Consider the following 17,961-nt stretch of genomic DNA (forward strand, 5'->3'; position numbering starts at 1 on the left):
GCGGGAGGACGGCCCCTCCCTCCCCGCTCCCCCCAGCTGGCAGACCCGGGGAAGAAAACGCAGCAGGCATTTCGTGAGACATTTGTTACCGGCTGCAGCGCAAAACCCGCTTTCTCCAAGGTTTTCCCAGCGCTGCCGAGCAGGCAACACACCGTAACAGTTTCTCCCCCCTCCCCTAACGGGTAAAGATCCCCGGATACGCACAAGATGTTTATCCCAACACCCACCCCCCGCCCGCATATGACATTCAGCCCACGTCCCTCTCACCCACTCGAGGCGGAGGAGGGAGAGGAGGCACGGCGGGCGCTCAGCATCCCTCCCCCGGGGGCGCGGGGGTCACAGGAACCCCTGGAGCCCCGGGGACCGCGGTGAGGACCCCGTGGGGGCTCGCCCCGACCTCGGTGCCTGCCAACGGCGGCGGCCGGCCCCCCCCTCTCTCTCCCCATCCTCCCCGGAGCCCGCGGGTTTCCAAACTTTCCGTGGCCGCCGCCGCCGTGATTGGCGCGGCGGAGGCCACCTCCATGCAAATGAAGCCCCGCCGCCCGCCGCCCGCAGATCAATAGGGACGCGGGGGAAGGAGCATGCAGTCCGCCTGGGCAGGCGTGGGGAGAGCCGGCAGCGACACGCCGAAAACACCCCCCAAAACAAACCCCCCGCCGGCTGACCGCAGGCTCCCTGCCCCCCTCCTCCCGCACACCCCGGCCCCCCGAGCGCCTCTAAAGCGAGAGCTTCCCTCCTCTGCTTTCTTATGAACCCAGGATGAGCAGCAAAGAAGACCCGAGCAAGTGCTGTCCGGCGGCTGCTCCCATCTCCAGTTTCACCATCCAGTCCATCCTGGGCAGCGGCAGCACCGAGCCCCCCCGGGAGGCCGGCGGCAGGGCTGCAGCCTGGCCCGCCCGCGGCCGGACCCTCTCCCTCTCCTCGGAGGACGAGGAACCGGAGGAGAGCTGGAAGCACCGCGGCTGCTTTTGCCCCGAAGCTCGGGGCTCCGCCGAACCGTGCCACAAACACCAACCCCTCACCTTCACCTGTCTCGGTGAGTACCGGGACCGGACTGGACGGGGCGGACGGGGCCCGCCGGGAAGGGCCGCGGAGGGCTCGGGCCCGGCCCGGCCCCCGCCGGTGGGGGGGGGGGGGGGGCGTGTGGCACCCCCGCCTGCTTTCGGGGCGCAGCGTATTTGCGCCGTCCGTGGCTGACGGGGGGAGGAAGGGTCTTGGTCAAAACCAGGGTGACTTGTTTGGTTGTTTTTTTTTTTTTTCCCCCTTCCCACCCCACCCGGGGTTGATTCTCCCGAAGGGGCGCGACGCGAGGGATAACGCTCGTTTTCTTAGATTCTGCTTATTTACAGCAAGGGGAAGAAAGCTGTTTATTTTTTAGCCTGAATTCTGACTAAACGGTCTGTGAAATGCGATGCTCTAAAGCAAAATCTGCCGGCTCGGAAAGGGAAGCACCCCTAGCCTGGCACTCGGCTGCCTTCACCGAGACATGCACATGTCCGTCTGTCCGTCCGTGGGATGGAGGGACAGGGACAGCCCAGAAGGGGATGGCTTCTCCCGGCGTCGGTTGTGGTTGAGGCGGCGGGTGCTTGCCCGGGGGTTCGCCTCGGTGCTTCCCCCAACCGGGGCGGTGGCGGGAGGGGGGGTTCGGCCGTCGGGGGTGCCGGTCGCCGTGCGACCCCCGCTCTGTCCCTCTGTTACAGGCAGCGCCAAGGGGAGCGGAGCGGCGGCGGCGGGCAGCGGGGAGCGGGGGCCTTTCCTCTCGCCCCCCCAGCAGGACTGTAAAGAGGAGAAGGAGAAGCCGCTGGGACCACCCTCGCCCTCCTGCGGGGACCGGCAGCGCGACGGCGGGGACCGGCAGGCCGGGGCCGCCAAGAAGAAGACGCGCACGGTGTTCAGCCGCAGCCAGGTCTATCAGCTGGAATCCACCTTCGACATGAAGCGGTACCTGAGCAGCTCGGAGCGGGCCTGCCTGGCCTCCAGCCTGCAGCTCACCGAGACCCAGGTGAAAACCTGGTTCCAAAACCGCAGGAACAAGTGGAAACGGCAGCTCTCGGCCGAGCTGGAGGCGGCCAACATGGCCCACGCCTCGGCGCAGACTCTGGTGGGGATGCCGCTGGTGTTCAGAGACAATTCCCTCCTCCGAGTGCCGGTGCCCCGGTCCATCGCCTTCCCTGCCCCTCTCTACTACCCCGGCAGCAACCTCTCGGCCTTACCGCTCTACAACCTCTACAACAAGATCGACTACTGAGCCGCCGCACTCCCCTCCCCGCGGCCGCCCCGTCGGGGCCGGGACCGGGACCGGGAGCGGGGCCGCCGCGGGGGCTCCGTGCGGGATCTCGGCCCGCCTCCGCGGCGGGGACAGAGGAACGAGACTGATGGGAAGGACGGGCAAACGGAGAGCCCGGGGCGCCGGGGACACCCCCACCCCCCCCGCCGTCCCCTCCTGCTATCCTGCCACTTGAAAAAAAAAAAAAATTAAAAAAAGCGTTATTTCAGATCTGTAAATATTTTTAAAGAAAGAAAGAAAGAAAATAAACCGTTTTAAGCCTCGTTTGTAAATTTGCCAGCTCGATCGCGTGGTCCTGGGTCCCTGCCCGGAGGGGTACCCCGGGACCGGGGGGTGCCCCGCAGCCGGGCCGGGCATGGTGGGGAGCCGCCGCTGCGGGAAGAGCCTGGGACCGATACACGGGAGAACGAAAACGAGATGTAACACCGAGAATTTTTTTTTGTTGTTCTTTTTTTTTCCTGCCTCCTGCTCGTTATCTCGTTTCCTGCAGGGAATCCCAGGCGGGCCTGCCCGTGGTCCCGCGGGACCGGCGGGGGCTCGGTCCCCTGCGCTTGGCTGGAAGATGAAGAAGGGCTTTTCTCAAACGTTCAGAAGCGGTTTCGGAAACGGGGCCCGTTTTTCTGGTTTGCGGCGTATTTTGCTAAAAGCCGCGGTGACAGGCAGCGGGCTCGCAGCTCCCGGTGACCCACCCCGGCGCTCGGCGGCTCCTCTCCCCGCCCCGGGGCACCCACGGGTGCCTCCCCACGGAGGACGGAGTCGATCGTTCACAGACAAAAAAAAGTAAATCCCGCACCAAGTGGTATTTAAACAGCGACAACCGGCTCCGGGGGGACCGCTGGTACCGAGCACGGGGGGATGTTTACAGCGGGAATAACGAGGGTGCCGTCACGGAGTAACGTAAAAAAAAAAAAAAAAAAAAAAGAGAGAGAAATAAAAGATGCGAAGGGGCAAATAAGGTGATTTTCAGTGTGTGGGAAGGAAAAGGCTCCCCCAGCGCCTCACAGCCGGTTACGTTAACACGGAGACCCCGGTTTTCAGCCCAGTGCTGCCCTTGCCCGGCGATAGCGGCAGGCCGGGGTGAGCTCAGCCCCGCTGCCGGCGGGGACACCGCCTTTCGGACTCTTTTTTTAGGGGGAATAATTCGTATTTCGGGTTTGCCCGTTAACGCTACGAACGCCCAGCAGTAGCCGTGCCTACTCCCGCGACACGGGCCTGGCGCTACGGCCTGGCTGGGACCCGTGTAGCTCCCCCGGGGGGCCGCGACGCCACCCCCACCCGGGAACCCCCGTTAGCAGCCGCTGACGATAACGGGAGCGACGGGGAGAGGCCGCTCCCCCCCCGCCCTCCGCCGCGTCCCCGCAGCCTCGCCGGGGCCGGCGGACTCCACATCCCGGCATACCCTGCGGCATCACGCCGGGGGTGGTGGGCGCGCGGGGTACGCCGGGACGCACCGTTCCGCCTTTTCGAACCGGCCAATAGCGAGGCGGCGCGGCGTGAGGGGGCGGGGCGAGGGCTGGTGCGCGTGCGTGCGCGCGCGGACGGGCGGCGGTGGCGGTTGTCGGCAAGGCCGTGAGGCGCGGGCGGAGCGCGGAGGTGAGGCCGGGCCGGGCCGGGTCGGGCTCCCCGCCGGGGCTCGGGGGAGGGGGCTGCGGAGGTCTCCGTAGTGCGGCTGGGCCTGCGTGGCGGGGCAGCGCCTCGGCGCGAGCGGGCGCCTCGGGCTGGCGGCCGTCTCCCCTCAGCCGCGTCGGGCGCCGCGGCCTTTCCCGCCGCCTCACCGGGGCGCCCCCCCGTTTCGCGTCCCTTCCCCGGTGGGGCCGTGGGTGCTGGAGCCTCGGCCCTCCCGCGGTTCTCGGACCCTTCTCTCACTGTTTTCCCTTCCCGCCGCAGCCGGCAGCATCTCCCTCATCCCGACGTGCTCCTCCGGGACTGGACTGCGAGAACGACCGTGCCTCTGGCGCCTCGGGGCTTCCATAATCCGCCGCTGCTGCAGGAAGAAAGTTTTTCCTTGGCGTTGCGTGGAGCAGCGAGAAGAACTCGTGCACTATGAAAACGGTACTGTTAATGTCTTCTGAACGAAAAATGCAGACCGGCCGTCCTGACGCTTCCAGCAAAGCGGCCTGCTTTGTTGGCGAAGCGCTTACCGGCTACCTAAGTGATAGAGCGTGCTCTGTTAAGGGGATCTATAAAAGCCCCGATTTATCCGTTCAGTAACGGTGAGCTTTTGGGAGTGATGGAATTGCAAAGATGCACCCTGTAGTTAAGTCGCACTGCAGTTTCAACAGCATGCATCTTCCCTGTAATGTCTTCTTTATGAGTTATCTCTTGTGGTGCTTGAACATTTTACCTGGAATTTGTGGTTTGAGGTGGGCACGACAATTACCGTTGTTTGGCAATGCCGGTTGTGAAGCAGTTGCATTTGTGAAAATGTGCAGAGCTCTGCGTGGTTGTTTTTTTTTTTTGGTGACATATGTGAAGGGAAGTATATATTTGAATTCTGATATTTTCTACATTTTTCTGGATTAAAAATAGCTTTAGGAGATCCTTCTAGGTTTCTGATGTAAGTAACTTTTCTTCCTGGAGTGCTGCTTGTTAATTACTTTTGGGCTGGCTAGTAACTGGTGTACCAGGCACCTCAAACCCTCACGTGTGCTGTTTTTCTGCCATGAGTAGACAAGGCAATTAGCATGTCTGGTCTAATTTTCATAGTTGTTCTGAATTCCTTTAGATTTTCTGTCTCTGTACATCCCCCTGAAATACTCACTGAGGTACATTTCATTGTTTGAAATGTGATGGAGGTGCTGCTGAATTCTGTCTAGTATTCCCATAGAAATATGTGTTAGCAGATTCTCAAGCCTATCTGTCTTTTGCCCAAGTATGCCCAAAGCAGAGCTGAAAAAGGGGGTGAAGATGGCTTAATTTACTATTAAAAGGTTTTTTCCCCGCTTCGTGTTTAAATAGCAGAAATAGCACTTTGTATTTGCATAGTAGGTTGTTTTTTTGAAGGATGTATTGCAGAATACCTACCAAAGCTCCCACTTAAGAATTTTTTCTAGTGTAAGAATGTGCAGTGCTCACATTATTACACAACTTGATGATTTAGTTACTGACAAGTGTTGAACTAGAATAATTGTGCACTAAACTTGAACCTTGTTCTAGTTCATGTACTCATTCTCTCTTGATTTATTTTCAGAGGTCGAATCTTACCTCTGCAGTTGTAGATACAAATTCAGGAGTGATAGTATTATAGAAAATCTGTGCTAATTTATTTCTCTGTCCCTTTAGCATAAAGGAAATGTGCTGCTAAGGCTTTCTGAAGTTTTGATGGTTTTATTGGTGTACATGTAACGAAGAGTTTCTTCTTGCAGAGTGTTTGTTAGGTCTGCACTGTTTTCCCAGCTGAAATTTGCTGTTCATAGCCTCTGCTCTCTTTCTTTGAATTTTTGTATATACAACTAACTAGGCCTGTGAAGTGAGTGCTGCAGTCGCCTTCAGAGTCATTGATCTGTCATTGAATTGTTGATTTTTTTTTTTCTAGCCATGTCACACTTACATGTTTGCTTTACATTTCAGTACCCCACAGCGCATAACTTTCCTTTCTTACCTGACTTTCTTTAGACTCTTAAGAGGGGAAAAAAAAAATCTTAAAACTGTTTCATTGGAAATATTTTATAGCTCTTATGGAAGCCTAAGGATTGGAAACTTGCAGAGAGCCTGAAACTGTTTAAAAGATGATCCAGCTGCAATTCTCAGAAGTATGACAGTCATACCAAATCAGGAACAAATCAACACTTTTTGTTGGAGTTTTCAAATCGGATTCCTTTCTGCTTGTTTGTGTTTTTTAAAGTAACTTCTTGGTGCTCACAGTAATTTATAAATACTTTTAAAAATACAGCCACACACAGAGTGGGCAAAAATACATTTGTAAGTAACAATACCCAAGCTTATAGATAATATCAATAATAATAATAATAAACAGTACAAAAAGTTTATTATTATTCCATGTTATATTTGATATTTAAATGTAAAAGCTCTCTGTAGGGGGAGGAATTTATTGAGGTTTTGGACAGCGATTAGTATCTTAGAGAGTTTGTCAGAAATCTGAACTTTTTCTGCATAAACTATTAAACTTCTCAGGTCTACTTTAAGCTACCTTTAAGATGGCTCAGATAACTAGCTAACTTGCTACACTTATGTTCTTGTTATTAACTAAAATTGTATCTGTGTGTTATTGTCTTTTCAGATGACGGGATCAAACGAATTCAAACTAAATCAAACTCCAGATGATGGTATTTCATCAGTAAAGTTTAGTCCAAATACATCTCAGTTTCTGCTTGTTTCATCCTGGGACACAACTGTCCGGCTCTATGATGTTCCTGCCAACACCATGAGACTCAAATATCAACATTCAGGAGCTGTCCTTGACTGTGCTTTTTATGTAAGCGTGTGAAGTGTTTTTTGTAATTATTATTTTATAGACATATAGTGCCCAAGGTACATTAGAAATTATCAGTCACTGAAATTAAAGGGATAGTGAAATCCACCTGAATTCTAGGTTTAAAAAAAAAAAAAGCAAGCTTCTGCCAATGATTCTTCTTTTAATGAACACTGTTCTAATCCTGAATATCAGTATTTCCTGTGAAGGGTGAGGGCACTCAAGTAATTTACTTCTGATAGAAGTGGTAGGCAAAAGTAATTTGAGCTGGTTTGTTCTGTTTCTGCAATGGTACGGTAAATTGTGTGTGTCTTTCTTACAAAGAGTCGTACTGGTAGTATACATCCAGAAGTCATTATTCACAATAAGTGCCCATAGCCAATTATTCTTTTCTTTTTAACCTTCTCATACTGGGTTGTTTTGGAAACACGGCATTGTTCCAGTGTTCCAAGTGAGCCATTTACCAGATACGTGATTTTTGTTTTTCTAATGCAATTGATTTGAAATATGAATAGTTTTAAGTTTATTGGTGCCACTTTTTTGTTTTACTTTTTTTTTTAAATAGAAGGTTTCAATTAGCTGCTTTTTTTTGCACTGTATTCTGGCATGTCCTCCAGTGACTTGATGTCGATGTTTTACTGAATGTTTTAAAGATCAGTTTAAATTTTTAATTCTGCTTTTGCTTTTTTCACTGAGTGTTTTGTTACATAGCTGGTACCGTACTGTGGGTCAACACACAACTTCTCAAATAGTTTCTAGTTTCCAAATTAATTTTAGAGGGAATACGCTTCAATTAAGTGTAACTGGCTTAAGTTGGCAGTCATTTAAAAGTAAGCGTTATGTGTTTTGCTGTTATAGAATTGATTTGATATAGCCTCTGACTGCTTTTGTTTCTTTTTAGTTTTACTTTTAAATTAAACAAAAATCATATTGCTCAAAGCGCTTTTCTTAAACATTTTGCAAAGCTTCTGTCATCTGCCTGTTTAGATCTGGGCCAGATCTTGAGCCTTGTGTCTTAATTCCCATCTTCCCCAAACTCTTGAAAGCAAGTCCTGTGTTACGAGCCTAGAAGGTTAAATGTATAGCAGCCAGAGAAACTTAATGCATGTCATAACGTGAAATTTTTTGCTTTGTAGGATCCTACCCATGCCTGGAGTGGAGGATTAGATCAGCAATTGAAAATGCACGATCTAAACACGGACCAAGGTAAGCAGATTGAATTCTGTAAGTGGTCTCAACAACTGGCCTAAACTTCAGATTTATATACTTACGTGAGCAGAATATCTTTCAAGTTTTTTAGAAGGGGGATATTTGCTTTAAGTAGTAGCCTCTGTTGATTTAAGTTGTCAGTGCTCAGCAGGCTCCTTTGCTGTGCAGCCCTTTCTGATCACTGAGGCACTAATGATTCAATTACTGTGTAATTAAGATTGTGCTATAACATCTTTAACAGAAGGGCAGAATCTGTTGCTGCTGGACTGAGGGTTTAAACTTTTCATGTGATGAATATTCATTGATGTATTTTACATGTGTATTTCATTTTTATTATTTTAAGGTGAAAATGGGAGGAAAGGAAATAGCTATATACTCATCACGCTGACGGAGGTTCACATCGTGTGTGCCTTTAGCAGAATAACTAGTGGCCCTAATAAGTGCCACCTAAAAGCAGGGAAGCATTTGGCAGTTTGCCAGAAAGCTTGGTAGCTGCTTGTAGCATGCCTTGAATTGGATTTCTGATGATAATCCTGCTCTGCAATAGGCTACTGTGTCTCAATTAGGGGGAATTAGCTAAGATGAACTAAAACTGAGCATGCTATTTTTCAAAGGTTTGTGGTTTAAGCATATTTAGACTGATCTTTCACATGTATGGCAGAATGTATATAAAGCTTTTGCTTTGTCAAACTTCATGACCTTATACTACTTTTTTTTTTTTCTAACAAAACATTGCTCGAAAGGAACAGTTCCAGTGCCTCACTGGTGCAAAACATAGAGCTAGTTTGTCTAACTTTTTTGTGTGTTTGTATATGTGTTAGAGAAAAATGAATCTCAGCCTGAGACAAAGGTGGTCACTAGAACCAGCCAATAGCCAAGGCTCGACAAACTTGTGTGCATAGTAATGTTATGAAAATGTCAAATAATTCTGTTAAAGAGGACTTCCTAAAAGTGTTTGTTAATACTTTTTATTAATATGTAATATGAATTCATTTTGTCATAATGTTAATAGATACAAGCTGGATATGTAATGTTAATATATACAAGTCGCGTTCTGTATTAGTGCCTGCATCAAAGGTGGTGATACCATGTGATGCTGAACACTTCTTAATACCTCTGAAGATCTCTCTGTGGCTGCCTAAAATTCTTAACTTCCTTTCATAATCTCAGGAGACATAAGTTTTGAAAAGATCAGGATTGTTAAATTTAAAAGTGATGCTTCTGAAGACTGAACTGTCCTTAAAGGGACTCCTGGCACATCAGTACAGGGAATATCAGAAAATAGTGTTTGTACTGCAGTAGTGTGTCCTTTTTTTAGACTATTCAGCACGTTTTGACTGTTTGTAGAGCCAGTAAAGTTAAAGAGATTGTATTTTCTTACAGAAAACCTTGTTGGTGCTCATGATGCTCCGATCAGGTGTGTTGAGTATTGCCCAGAAGTGAATGTCATGGTGACTGGAAGCTGGGATCAAACAGTTAAACTGTGGGATCCCAGAACTCCGTGTAATGCAGGAACTTTCTCTCAACCTGAAAAGGTATGTGCTGGATGCTGTATTCCAGGTGATATGTTAAATAATACATCGAGTGACTGGTTAAACATCACCATCCAGGACACTGTCTTGAACTGAATTGACTTTGAAAAGTTATGTTTAATAGTTTTTAAGCTGTGAAAATATTGTGTTTTAAAATACTGATATTTGGAATATATTATGATTTTAGGTTAAGGCTTTGAGCTTTCATCAGTAGGAGAGCATAACTTAATTCTTAGAACTTGTGGTGGACCAAATTCTTGTAATTTAAAACAAACTTGACGAAGGAAAACCTAACAAAAACAGCATGTGAAATTCACCCAATTGTTAATAGTCCTTGGCTTAATTTTAATATGTGCTATTGATTTCCTTAAACGTTAAGATTTTAGATATATTGGATCCTGGCAGTCATAAAGTCTGATTGTTTTGAAATGTGCATAGAGATATAGCAAGAGGCCATTTACGTTGCCTGAAATAATACTTTGTTTTTTCATTTGTATGAAAAGATTGAACAGAATTGCTTGTATTGTAATTTACCTGTCATTGTACTAATGCCTAGTAAATTCAGACATTCTCCTAATACTAAAATCCTCTGTGCTAATGAGAGACCAAGAGAAATAATATACAATGGAATGTCTTAAGCTTTTTCTAATGGTTATATGGTGTGTTAATCTTTATACTGCTTACAGTTGTGTCATTGAAAGAATTATAGAACAGTAATTTCTGTTTTTTTATAGACTCCTAAAAACAGGCTGGGTTGCAGGATAATTTTACATATTAATGTTTTTTTTGCCTGTATCTGTTCTAAATTTCATTTAGCTCTGTCATATCGTATTGTCAAGTCATAATTATGAGCCATCATTACGTTCCCTATTGCATCTAAATAGCTGTTACTTTTGTTACTACATAGCTGAATCTACTTCTGGGAAGACCTTTGTTCGGAATAAAGTAATTGCATTATTTCTAGTTTTGATTTATAGTTGTATGTAGCATGTAAAGAACTGTGATAAATTGCTGACAGAATATCATATAATGGACAGCCACAGTGAATCAAGCTGCTTATTGGTTCAGCAAGGTTCATTATGTCATTTTTTTAATACTGTCTTTGATAAATGTGTACACCTACTCAACTGCATGACAATGGTTTCATTTGATTTATGATTGTGTGGTGTAGAAAGAATACTTACTATACAGGTGTGACATCAGTTTGTAAAGAAGATTTAAGATATTTAATGTTCTTTACACCTTTGTTTCCATACATGTATACAAACACATTTTATATAATATTTGTTAATATTGTTGGATCAATTTTTACATCAATAATGAAGGGAAATATGAAAAACGGTCTTGTTAAGGTGTGTAACTGCTGTTGGCTCAAAGTTTTCTTGCCCTTTTTATATGTAAGCGGGATTTGGCAATTGGGATAATCAGAAATTTTAGGCAACTCCTATGTGAACATTTAAGACACTTCCCATCATTAGACCTCTGTCTTAAGAGGGAAGTTCAATAATCACATTTTAGAGCAACAATGCATGCTGAATGCATGTGGATTGGTTAAAGGAAGTTTTTTGTATGTGTGTATATATATGCACACACATACACACCTGTCTGCTTAGTTTTTTTATTAGAAATGAACTTGTTGTAAGCGTAACTTCTTCAGAAATGTTCATAGCAAATGAAGAGGGAAGTTGTTTTGTCTGCTATTTCGGTGCAGTTTTACCAGAACCAAATAGCTTTATTGGGCTTTACCAGAGAACCAGAAAGTGAAACTGGGTGCTTGAGTGAAATCGTACAAGCACGTGCCAAAAGTAAATTGAATCCTTCTGGCAGGATACCAGATCTCTGACACTTTTGATTCTTGATCTGAGGTTTATACGATATCTGTTTCCTAAGTATTTAGCTGCATTATATCACTTTTGAAAAAGCTCATTCTTACGGCTTGCTGTTGTTAGCAGCTCCGTGACAGGACAGCTATAATCAGCTGCATTCCATCTTGCGTGTGTATCCACAACTTGTAATTCATTTGATAGCACAGTCTTTGACTGAACCTTTTTTCTTTTTTAACATATTTCCAGATTAATAATGGTAATAGTTGCAAACAGAATGATTTATGTGGTGGATATTTTAATGAGAAATTTGATAAACAAAGATTAGAACCTCAGCCAATTTTTAGAGTAGAGTTGGAATTCCAAGCCACAGTCCCTTTTAATGATGCCAAGCATATTGCTTCCTTCAATTTCACTTAGTTCTGTTAAAGTACATGAAGTACTGTTTTTTGTAATGATTTCTTGGTAATTTATTTCCATTTATTAACATAAAGCTCAACTTGAAGTATTCTGTTTAAAAAGAAAAACACATGATTACCAGATAGAGGAAAACCGAGAAGAAAACGTGTAACGTGGCATTGCAGGCCTAAACTGCAGGATCATGAATTGATAGTGGGGAATGCAAGCTATGCCTACCAAGCAAAGATGAATTCCAATATCCATGCTATTTCCCCTCCCTGTTACTTTTCCTCTTGCCTTGAAATGTCCAATAAATTTAATGCCTGAAATGATTTTTGAGGAAAACTTGAATAATACTGATTTCCCCTTTGAATTATGTGTAAACACCTCTGTACATGCGTAGCGTTTAGAACATGGGTAATACCAGCAAAAGGAAGAAATCTCGCGTGTGGAAGATTATTTAGATATCACTGAGATCTGGAGACTAGGAACTGAGAAAATGTGCTTGAAATTTAGAATTTCACAACTGCATATGCATAAGTAATTTTTTTTTTTCCCTACATCAGATGTAGTATGGGACTGTGCTAGGCTTGATTTTTTTTTCAGCTGTGTGCTAGGGTACAGAATTAAGGGTGAGCTTTTGAAATGCTACATCAGTGTCATCACTAACTGCCTGCACACTACTGCTGTTTATACTAAATTTGAGTTATAAATTAAAGCTAAAGGGAATTCTATAGCTACAGACTATTGTAGCTGTTGCCTGTTTTGTTATTGTGTCTTGCTGACCTTCTATTTTGTACAAAGAACAATGGATATCCAGGCTAATGTTCTATTTTTTTTTTTTAAAGGTCTATACGCTTTCTGTGTCTGGAGATAGACTAATTGTGGGGACAGCGGGTCGGAGAGTGCTGGTGTGGGATTTGCGGAACATGGGTTATGTTCAGCAGCGAAGAGAATCCAGTCTGAAATACCAGACCCGCTGTATCAGAGCATTTCCAAATAAACAGGTATGGGAACCATGCAGTAATTATCTTTTCTGTTGAATATTCTTTAATGGAAAACGGTGGTTTATTTTTCAAGTTTTCTGCATCTTTCATTTTAAAAGAACTTCCAGCCTTTGAAGTTCCGTAATCAAACTCGGGCCGGGGGCCGGTGGGGAAATGGTGTTGAGGCTTCTTGTTCCAGGTTAATTCTTTTTAATAGTGCAGCTTAGAAATGTTTGCCACTGACTTACCAGCATATTATGTTTTCATTTTTTTCCTCAGTTTTGTCTCCTTTTTTTGAAGTACCCTATTTAATGCATCACAATGCTGACATGTAATTAAAAACCAAAACAAACCTGCCCCCGCCAAGTTGCAGTAGAAGAGGAAGACAGAATTGGTGGTTGCTCAGCAGCCTTTATGCGTTTTAGCCCTGGGTTCTTCAATAGACTGTGAACAGGGACAGGATTAGAACTAGATGAATGTCATTTATATATTTTTCTTTTTTTAAACTCTGAGTCCGTGTCATGCACTCAAGAACCCATGATCCATTATCTAGGGGGAATTGTACAATTTAGATGATTATAGAGCTGTTCCACGTAGGTTAACGTAGTGTATCTGTGGTATTTCAGATACACTAGTAAAGCAAGAAGATTAGCTTTTTCTGACAAACTAATTTGGGAGGGAATTTTCCCGTTTATGTAGCGATAGTACAGGAATTGCGAGACCTAGTTACTTGTTCTTGAACTGACATGAACACTTTGTCCATTTTCAGTTCTAGTTATAGTAAAACAAGCTGATCTTCCAGATAGCATTGTATTATGGATTTTAAAGAACCTTGCTATAGCTAGATATCATTACAATCCTATTTCTGAAAAGATCTATTATGGGCTTAACTCAGAAGTTATAATAAAAGCATCTCAGATTGCTCTAAGTCAGGACTGTAATTAACTGGATAAGTGGGCACCACTTATAATCAAGTTTCACTGAAAATACTATTTCTACTTGAGCATTTAGTTGCTAGTATAAAGCTCTGAACTAATTTTAATGTAATTCTGAAACTGAATAGTCCTGTGAGTATCTCTAATATTTCACATATTTAGGCTCTGGGGGATAGGTGGGCAAATACAAGGGGTTCTTTACTCTTAACATTTTTTTCCCCAAAATCAACTTGTATTTGGACCTGCAGGGGTAATTAAAACTCTCACTGTCAGCTTAAAACCATGGTGCAATGAGAATCTCTCTCGGAAAGTTTTTTCCTGCATTACTATTTCCTTAGAAACAGATTTTATTGATGATGCCGTGGATCTGTGGTAACAAACAATTCTGGTTGTACACAATTTAAGACTCTTTATGTTTTTTATTTGAGTTCAGAGGGGTATAAGAGAAATTGTATTGCAATCTCTTCTCCAGTTGTGAACTTCTAAAATGCATATCTCCAAATTTTTTTGGTAGGGTTATGTTTTAAGTTCTATTGAAGGTCGTGTTGCGGTGGAATATTTGGATCCAAGTCCAGAAATCCAGAAGAAGAAATACGCGTTCAAATGTCACCGTTTGAAGGAAAACAACATTGAGCAGATTTATCCAGTTAATGCTATTTCTTTCCATAATGTCCACAACACGTTTGCTACAGGTAGAGTGGATACTCGTGTTTTTGTAACATTTGCATCAGTCCCTTTAGTTTTCATTTAAACAGGTCAGCCTTTACTTCATATGTCCTTACTTTTTAAGCTTTTAAATTGTATTTCTTGCGATGAGCAGGGTTTTTAAATTATTTCATGCAGTGAGAGTTAATTGCTTTAATGGGGATTTTGGGAAATAGTTATTGTGCTCTTTACTGAATTATGCAACTCAGTATAATCCTGTGTTTTTACTGACAAAGTAACTCCAGGTAGCTTTTTCCCTTTGCTGTATCTTTTCAGTCTTGCTCTTCTCTCCAATATAATTTACAATCAGTTTTTAAAAATTAATTTTCAGGAGGTTCTGATGGATTTGTAAATATTTGGGATCCGTTTAATAAAAAGCGTCTGTGTCAGTTCCATCGGTATCCCACAAGCATAGCATCACTTGCCTTCAGCAATGATGGAACTACCCTTGCAATAGCTTCTTCATATATGTATGAAATGGATGACATTGAACATCCTGAAGATGGTATCTATATTCGCCAAGTGACAGATGCAGAAACAAAACCTAAGTGAGTATGCTTCACCTGTATTTGAGACTTTCTGAGCATTCATCCCAAGATTTATTAATTTTCCTAAATTCATGAATAGCATTATTGATGCCAGTAGATAGTGCAGCTTGACAGTAGGGTTGGTTTTGATTTTATCTTGTTTGCCCAAGCTTTCAATATCCGTAGGTTGATAGACGTCTGATGGATAAAATTGTGCCTAGTTGTTTAGTAGGAGAAGAATGTCAAACTCTTATCCTTTTTGAATAGGTGCTATTATATGAAGCTGTGGACTTATTGCTAGCTCATTGCTTCAAGAATTAAGTGAAGAATTCAAGAAAAATTTATTTGAGTAAATGTTACTGTGTTTGGATATTTAAAACTTAGAATTAATGAAATCTTTCCACACTGAGTATACACCCAACTGTCACAGTCAGAAGTGAATCTAGACACCGCTCTAGGAAGGTTGTGTAAAATCAAGGAAAAGCTTTCTCAGTTCCCGCGTATTGGAGTTTGCTGCAGCCCCCTGATAACACACTTTTCTATCATTGTTGCTGTCAAAATGGGGCAAACTGATGGATTGAGGTAAAAGATTTCTGTTAAGCTGGCTCTGACATGAATGTTACATAGAAAAATTGCCATCACAGTGCAGAATTGCGCTACTCTTTATTATGCTAGCACAGGACCAGTTGTTTTTATTTTCAAATTCCTGTGGTTTGTCATGGCCGTTTTTTTTTCTAGTACTCAAACTGTCTTAGACTTTATCTAGTTGTCTCCGTTATTTAGTATCTAAGTGGTTATGTAAATTAGACACATAAGTGAATAAAAGTTCTTGAGTTTAAAACCTCAAGTACTGGCCCCCTGCTTAGTGACTTGTATATTGATTCAGAGCAGCCATTTTATCGCTGTGGAGATGTGAGGTGGAAGTTACAGAAGAATAAATACACCATCTCTCACTTGGAGATGTTTGTTTTACAATAATTTTGGTACTCCTGGAAAAATCAGAACTATTTCAGTATATATTTCTGGGGTGCTCTGAAGTTAAAAAAAAAAAAAAATCAGATGATAATTCAAACTTTTTTTCAAAATCAAGTTGTACTTGTTATATACATTTGGGAGGGTTTAAAAAAAAAGGTGGTAAAAGAATACTTGCTGCTATTGTCTTGTAATAGTAAGAGCTGCTTTCAGTTATTTTTGTTCATGGCTAGTTATGGTTGCTAATTCTGTAGATGCTTCATTCTGCTGTATGAGGAGGTTAATCTACAATTAAACAATATTTCCTCTTCGCCCTCCATTATTTTCTGAAACAGATGGTTCATCATTTCCTGGGCTGTTAAACACAGCAAGGTTAAGGTTAGACTCTTGGGAATCAGCTAGTTTTGAATCTTATTAGGCTGTAGAAGGAAAACTAATAAGAATACTCCTTAATATCATTTTGTGACTGTAAACAATTATTTATTAGCAAACAATTGATCCCAGAAGGGCAAATTGTTTGAGTCAGTAATGAGCTGAGAAAAAACAGAGCATATCTGTGTATTTGGAAAATAATTGTAACGTAATTGCAATGCATTTAGACAGGCATCTTTTTGGACCTGTTTCTATCTTTAAATGAATTTCTGAAAACATTAACAAGGTTTATATGCTTTTCTGACATTTACAAGTTGCTTGTGCCAACCTTAGGGCACTAAGAATGATGTGTATATTTTAATGTTACAGTAGGGTGAGTCATCTCTGGTTTATTCTAAAAATAAGTTACTTAGGATAAAAGACTTAAGTTGTTTCATAGTGATCTTTTTGCATATTAATTTGAATCACTTAGCATTTCTGCACAATGCATTCTCAAATGCATCAAGATGGTGTCATATTACATAAAAAATTTGGTAAGATCAGCTTTTTGATCATTACATTATTATATATTGCATCTTGATACAAGTGAAAGCAGCCTTTCTACACATTTCTGTTTTTATAGAATGTTGAATGTTTTACCTGTTTATGATTAAATATTGCTTGCTGAAATACAGTTTATTTATTTATTTCAGGTCTACTTAGAGGTCTGCTTAGACTTCTGGTGATACTACTTCTGTGCAAGAGGTGCCCACCTGTTCCTAACAAGACTAAACTAAAACAATAGAAGTGAGAAGAACAATCTTTGTACTGATGTTTTTAACTAAGACATATTTGTTTGTAGTATGTCTTAATCTGTCATTACTTGCCTGCTTATAATGTTAGTGAAACTGTTTTCTTTGTCTGCTGTCTGTAGCTAAATCAGTTCAGTCCTGTAGAAAACTTTGCATATACCTTTATAAAAGCTTATGACATTTTGTAGTATCTAATTATGAAAACTTCCAGTGGTCTCATAATTGTTCAATAAATACCCACAGGTTTTTTGAAAACAAATATGTTGTGTAACAGCCTTTACTGTTTGTGAAACAAATGTTAAGATGAAAACTTTTAAGTTGCAAGAATTCTTGAGTTCTAGATCTTCCTGATGGGAAATTTCTGAACCATTTGTCTTTTTCCAATGAGCTGAACTGGGAATCTCTTCATTACCTGGGGACCTCGGCTCTCCAGGCAATGTTTTCACAGGGCTGGAAGGCCTAAAGTTGTATTAGGTTTATCTCAGTGACTTGATTGTTACTGAAGAATCGTTAACTGTTTCTGGAGGAAAGAACTTGAACATGTGGTACTTTGGTTTTTTGCACATACTGCATAAAAGCCTAAAATTAATGATGCTTGGGAAGAATTGAGGGTAGAGGGGAGAAAATGCAGAGTTTCAGCCTAGAGCTGAGTGGTCTGTTCCAAGTATGCAGCTCTGACCTGGTCACCCAGGGTTTATGGAGGAACACAAGTGGAAATGCAGGAAAGAGGAGTTTCCCCAGAGTGGAAATGTCATTCTGGCCACAAAAACCCATGAAAATATGCTGTTTTCCAAATGTCTTGTTTACCTTATTGCCAGTTGGTAAGAAGTCTAATCTGTACTCAAATTTTGTGTCAGCCTCTTGAGAATTTTGGAGTGGGGGGTGGGTGTGAGAAGATACTTGAGCTTGGACAAATTAAACATTTCTTTGGAAAGTAGTATTAGAAAAACAACTTAGACGCTGTGTGTGTGTTTTTTTCTAAATGGGAACA

At 43.1% G+C, this 17,961-nt stretch overlaps 2 protein-coding genes across 3 annotated transcripts; both read left to right on the top strand.

Annotated features, from left to right (window-relative positions):
* The first annotated feature begins 759 nt into the window (after positions 1–759).
* HMX2 (H6 family homeobox 2) lies at positions 760–2,792 on the top strand. The gene is made up of 2 exons (XM_074830095.1): positions 760–1,036; positions 1,701–2,792. The coding sequence occupies exons 1-2, from the start codon at positions 760–762 to the stop codon at positions 2,246–2,248; spliced, it is 825 nt and encodes a 274-aa protein (XP_074686196.1). The 3' UTR covers positions 2,249–2,792.
* A 1,003-nt stretch (positions 2,793–3,795) lies between these two features.
* Positions 3,796–17,229, top strand: BUB3 (BUB3 mitotic checkpoint protein). 2 transcript variants are annotated; one of them, XM_074831476.1, is made up of 9 exons: positions 3,796–3,880; positions 4,175–4,339; positions 6,528–6,722; positions 7,856–7,925; positions 9,312–9,463; positions 12,531–12,689; positions 14,118–14,295; positions 14,640–14,856; positions 16,872–17,229. In XM_074831476.1, exons 2-9 carry the CDS (start codon positions 4,331–4,333, stop codon positions 16,879–16,881), a joined length of 990 nt encoding a protein of 329 aa, XP_074687577.1. In that variant the 5' UTR covers positions 3,796–3,880; positions 4,175–4,330; the 3' UTR covers positions 16,882–17,229. The 2 variants fall into 2 exon arrangements, with proteins under 2 accessions (XP_074687577.1, XP_074687578.1); XM_074831477.1 differs by lacking the exon at positions 16,872–17,229 and having other exon boundaries at positions 14,640–14,860.
* Positions 17,230–17,961: the final 732 nt, after the last annotated feature.

The sequence above is a fragment of the Strix aluco genome, chromosome 7, assembly GCF_031877795.1.
Source record: "Strix aluco isolate bStrAlu1 chromosome 7, bStrAlu1.hap1, whole genome shotgun sequence".
NCBI lineage: Eukaryota > Metazoa > Chordata > Aves > Strigiformes > Strigidae > Strix > Strix aluco.